The sequence below is a fragment of the Poecilia formosa genome, unplaced genomic scaffold (assembly GCF_000485575.1).
Source record: "Poecilia formosa unplaced genomic scaffold, Poecilia_formosa-5.1.2 Scaffold2574, whole genome shotgun sequence".
Taxonomy (NCBI): Eukaryota; Metazoa; Chordata; class Actinopteri; order Cyprinodontiformes; family Poeciliidae; genus Poecilia; species Poecilia formosa.
The window spans coordinates 1-5,658 of record NW_006802513.1 but is presented as its reverse complement, the minus strand read 5'-3'; the positions used below and the strand labels follow the sequence as shown (position 1 = coordinate 5,658).

The window sequence follows — 5,658 nt, the reverse complement described above, 5'->3', positions numbered from 1 at the left end:
CAGCATGCAAGAAAGAGAAGCCACTGATCCAAAGGACAAAGCTGGATTCTGGTCAAATATTGGCTCCAGGATCAAATGTAAGTATGGAGAGAAAAGTAGTTTCTGTCATCATAATAATTGTCAGTCTTTTTATCCGAAATTCAAATTTTATTTTGTTTTTTCTGTAGCAATATTTGTATCTGAAAGTGCTGCAAAAAAACAGGAAGATGAGTCGTTTGATATTGAGACTGTCAAAGTGGAGCCTGCCATCTTCCATATCTGCGGTGCCTCACAGGCCAATGTGGATGCAGCCAAGAAGAAGATAAATGATATGATATCTGATGAACAATTTAGCACAGAGATAACAGACAACGACATCTTGAACTTGTCTTCTGCAGATTGTCAGCGTATTGTTGACATCCAGATGAAGATGAGTGTGAGCATCAAAAATCAAATCACTAATGGCCAAGCATCTTTCATCATTGAAGGTCTCAGTAAAGATGTTCTTCGAGCCAGTCGGGAGATAGATAACATGCTGAAGAAGGTGAGAAAGGAACAAGAGCTTAAAAGGAAATTGGAGCTGGCTGCCACTGTGGCAGACTGGCAGTATCAGCGATCTGGGCTTCAATATCAGAGTTTTGATCAGAAGACCAACTATGAGCTTGAGCATGCATTGGAAAGGGGAGCACCCAATGTAAAAATAACCATCCATGGGTCAGACTATACAGTCCAGATACCTAAAGGACCAGCCACTGACAGCAATGGAACCATCCTGCAGATAAGACGAATTGACAGACTAAAAGGTATTTCATCCTTACATTGTTTTTTTTATGTTCTGCCTCCAAAGTATCTAAAAGTCATGCCCAGTGCTACTGGTCTTTCATCTGTCTGCAGGAAATTGAAATTTTCTATTTCCTAAATTGTGTAATGAAACTACATGTTTTTTTTCTGTTTTTACAGATGAAGATGTTCCTGAGTTTTGGGACGACATGCCAACTGGTAAAACATGTCATGCTGTCACCCTCCAAACTGCATCATCAGAGTACGCGGAAGTCCTCAATCTCTTCAGAGCCACATGCAATCGAGCCGTCATCAAGGTAATATCATTAGTAGTGTTTATTCCTGGCACACAATTTGAAGAAGCTAGTTGCTAGCATGTGCTAGGGAAGAATTGCTATTCACAACTGACATATACTCTTAGATTGAAAGGATCCAGAACCCTACACTCTGGAAGAGTCTTCAGATCAAAAAGCATGAAATGGAGCTGAGAAATAATCATCAGAACAATGAGAAACGTCTCTTCCACGGCACCAGTGAAGACACTGTCCCCGTCATCAATGAACGTGGCTTCAACAGAAGCTATGCAGGAAAAAATGGTGAGCGATTTCTTTGTCTTTAAGAGATCTGTCTGCTGAATCAGTAACTTTTAACTAAAAATCTCTCTGTAGTTTTATTCTAGTTTTTGAGGTTGGATCTAATTTTAATTGTGATGTTGCAGCACTTTTGCTCAGAGATGTAAATGGTACAGCAGATCGTGCTTTTAGAAAAACATAATTAAATGTGGGCTAACTCTAGACTTTTTTAAGCAGTTCTGTGGTTATTTATTTGTCATAAAATTAAATATATTTAATTTTGAAATATTGTTTAGGTTGCAGTATATACCTTTTATTAAAAATATGTTTTTTACTCGCACCATATCATGACAGTATGATAATAAGAGACAAATAATCTGTGAAAAATTTTTGCTACTATGTCTTCTCCCAGTACTAACTGCAGACATGAAATAAAATATAATCAGAAACAACCAATCAAAGTCAGGAGAAGGGTCTTCTTGGTGCTGTCCATCATGCTCATGTACATACTGCTCCATCTCCTTTGCTTTAAGCAGGTGGAGGAGATCGGTCACTTAACAGATTGTCTCTGATAGCAAAATGTCATGGCATATATGGAAAAACATTCTTTTGTAAAAGTTGCATACTCGAGCTTTAAGAAGCTAAGAAAGATTATTGAGAACTTCTTTAAGTCAAAAATTAACACTGACTGATCTGTTTTCAGCTGCCTGTTATGGAAACGGTTCCTACTTTGCCGTTAATTCCAGTTACTCTGCCAGTAACACCTACTCCAGGCCCAATGCGAATGGAGAGAAGTTCATGTACCTGTGCAGGGTGCTGACAGGAGACTACACCCTGGGACAGCAAACCATGATCGCTCCACCACCCAAAGGGAATCTCACCATATACGACAGTGTGGTGGACAACACGACCACCCCCAGCATGTTTGTAGTGTTTCATGACACCCAGGCCTATCCTGAGTATCTCATCACCTTCAAGTAGCAACACTCCGAAAACGTTAAATACAAATAGAAGATATGATCATCATTTTTTTTGTTTCACCTTAATCTCACTTAGTAGTTTTCATCAGGGCCCTTTAGTGCCTTAAAGCGTTGCCTTAACTTTTCATGCATATGTAAAGTTGGACTCTACAAGCAGGAACCAGTGAAAGATCAAATCAAGAGCTTCTCAAATATGTTGCCTATGTTGGCTCTTCTGTTCTAGAAATAATGTTACTGTATAGGTTTCACACTCTTATAAAACTAACAATCAGTTCTAGATTTAAAATTAAAAGTAAAAGTTAACAGGTGTCCAAATTAAAACTCCAGAATGAATAGTAAACAAGCACAAGTGATTTCACTGTACAAGCTCAGTAAATTTCTATACTTAAATAAAACATTGTTGAAAAACTCTTTTCTCTCATTATTCTAGTGCTTAATAAACAGAAATTCTAAAGAAAAGTAGGTAAAAGTTGGTCTGATTTGGTATGTGGTGTAGAATGTGCTTATCTGTGTTAAACTGGTTTGTCTCTGTAAAGTATTTGGACTTTATTCTTCAACAAATCCCCACACTCCACAACGATTGACAACAAAATGAGTAAATGATAGAATCATTTTACCTTTGGACTGTCCATAGAAATGGAGGTTGCAGTAACTTCAATCCGATATCACAGTCATAAAGGTAAACGTACCTGGAACAATGTTATCACTATTCTGGCGATCAGAACTATCGCATGGTAGACTGAAAAGGCTCTCTGCAGCCCAACTGGTCTGGCTTTCCACTAAAGATATCAACATCAAGGCTTCCTCCAGAAAACTCTCTCCCAAATTTATTGGTCCTTTTGAGATCCAGTCCATCATTATCCCCACTTTGGTACGCCTCATCTTATCCCCAAATTTGAAGATTCACTCAGTTTTCCAGGCTTCTTTACTTAGACCTATATTGAACAGGTTCAAGTATAAAGGAACAAATGATTCATGGAAAATTAATTTGTTCTATTTGGGAAATATTTTATCCAGAAAGGGGTTTCCATAGAAATGTGTTCTCTGTTGGCTTTAGTTGGTCAGATAATCCCTGCAATAGGTCCAACTTAAAAGCTCTACAAAAATTATACTGGCTTCACTTGTAGGAAACATTTAGTTAGTGCAGAAACCCTGAACTGGCTTAATACTGTACTTCATTTTACAAAAACATTGTTCTATGTCAAGACAGTTTTGTTTCAAACAACTTTTTACATAATGAAGTAAACAATAATTCATCTCCAGTGTTTGCTGGGTATAACCTTTGCTCTGGAATCTGTTTTTTCCAGCTTATGTGGTTTTGTCACTTCAAACCACATAAGTTTTCAGGCTGAAAGTTTTTCCTGTTCAGTGAGATAACATGTATGATTTTTATTCAGTCAAAGGGTCATTAATCTGTTCAGGCTCTTAGTTTGAACACTGGACCAACAAAAAACTTAGCAGATCTTTGTTGATATGGCAACTGCTACTCAGACGCATCAAGGACTGTGGCCAGCTGATGTTGGATTTCTCCTAAAAATCAGCTTTGCTCTTACATAGCAGAGTACAGTAATAGAGCAGTACGGGTGAGCAGGCCAGGTTAATTAAAATGAAAGAAAAGCATGAATATCAAATATGTATATAACTTTCATATACATATACAATATACAAAGTAAGTAGAGTCAGAGGGTGAAAGAGCAGGTAGAGGGAAATTAGAAGTGGGGCAAGTTAAGAAACGGAGCTAAGAGCTGAGAATGGAAAAACATAGAACTAAAGGGAAAAGAGCTGCAGCAAACAAGCAGTAAACATAGGAACACTGATCTAAAGAACCTCAACCTAAATGTGCAAATGAAGAACAGAACTAGTATGGAGGAATATACAATAACCAGATTTAAGTAAATACAAAACTATCAAAATCAGAAACACAAGTGAAACTAAAACCTGCAGATCAAGACAGGAACCCCCTGAACCCTGAAAGTGACTGATGTACGCTGGTATCTTACAACAAATTGTCCCAGATCTATGCAGTTCACTTTTAAAAGATGATGATAATACTTTATTTCAGACAAACATTTCACCGACAAGTGTAAAATAAAACACGATACCTTTCTAGTCTGAAAGAGTATGATGAAGTATAACTTATATAAACGTACCTCTTTTCCATTCCTAATTCATCACATTGTTTTCCAGTTTTGACAGAAAATGAAATACCTTTAATATAACTGTACTAATATGTCCTAAACCAGATGAAATACATTCACACATGTATATACATATACATACTCATCTGCATATATACATAAATGATACACATCTATATATATATTTACACACACTTACTCAATTCCTATTTGTAAATCACTTTGCTCTTTACAATTACTGAATAACATAAACTTTATCTAAATTTAATGACAATTTGTAAATATTAAACCACTCTTTCAGTTTACATAACTCTAAATTCAGATCCTTTTATATGATAAAGGAAGTAATGCTTTAATGCTTGCTGATGTTTTCCATTCCTGGTTTTTCCAGCCATGGAGAAAAAGTGTCTACCTGCTTTTTGTCGTCACTTAAAATCATAAAAGTTTTGAGAATAAAGGTATTTCAGCCATATGTTGGGATTTGTTCCACAATCTGCCTCTGAAGTGTCTTAATAACTTCATACTTGATGTCACTGGTCTTTAATTTATCTGCTACAAATTACCTAGTTTTCAATTTCCTAAAGTGTCTAAAGACAGGACAATCCTGGATGAAAGTATGTTAGAGGCTACAGTAGACTTGATACCAGGGTGAAGGTTTGCTTGTGATTAGAATGATTTTAAATATATGTCCAGAGATGGATGGATTTATGGATGATTTATGTCAAACCATATTATGCACATCACGTCATTATAAGATTACATAAATGCAATTTTAAATGTTATTTTTTTATTATTTATACCTTAAAAGATAGCAATGTTTACATTAACTTTTATTTTATTTAATTTACAAAATATTTTATTCAGAAGAGTTTCCATGAGAGTTTACTGATTTTAACGGGTCTGGAAATCTGTGATTCAGCGTCATGTTCAGTTTAAAAGCGCTACTAAAATAATGCTTCTTTGGCTCCACCTACAGGACACATTTTGGTTTTGTATTTTATTTTGCAACAAATCGTCAAACAGTCGTGGAAACTCGCGTGGGCGACATAGGAAAAAGCAATAAACCAGTAGATGGCACTAATAACACATTCTCTATTGGGGAGGGTATATTTGGTTGTGTAACTCACTAGGGATTATGATCTGCACAGTGTTCATTGTTCATCCATCCGTCCATCCATCCATCCATCCATCCATCCATCCATCCATCCA

General features: G+C 36.4%; 1 protein-coding gene across 1 annotated transcript; it reads left to right on the top strand.

Annotated features, from left to right (window-relative positions):
• Window positions 1-4: 4 nt before the first annotated feature.
• LOC103133313 (poly [ADP-ribose] polymerase 14-like) lies at window positions 5-2,720 on the top strand (the record flags this gene model as incomplete). The annotated part of the gene is made up of 5 exons (XM_007545090.2): window positions 5-77; window positions 168-782; window positions 940-1,076; window positions 1,181-1,355; window positions 2,035-2,720. Coding segments are annotated over 5 exons (1,278 nt in total), but the record flags the coding sequence as incomplete, so codon positions are not given.
• Window positions 2,721-5,658: the final 2,938 nt, after the last annotated feature.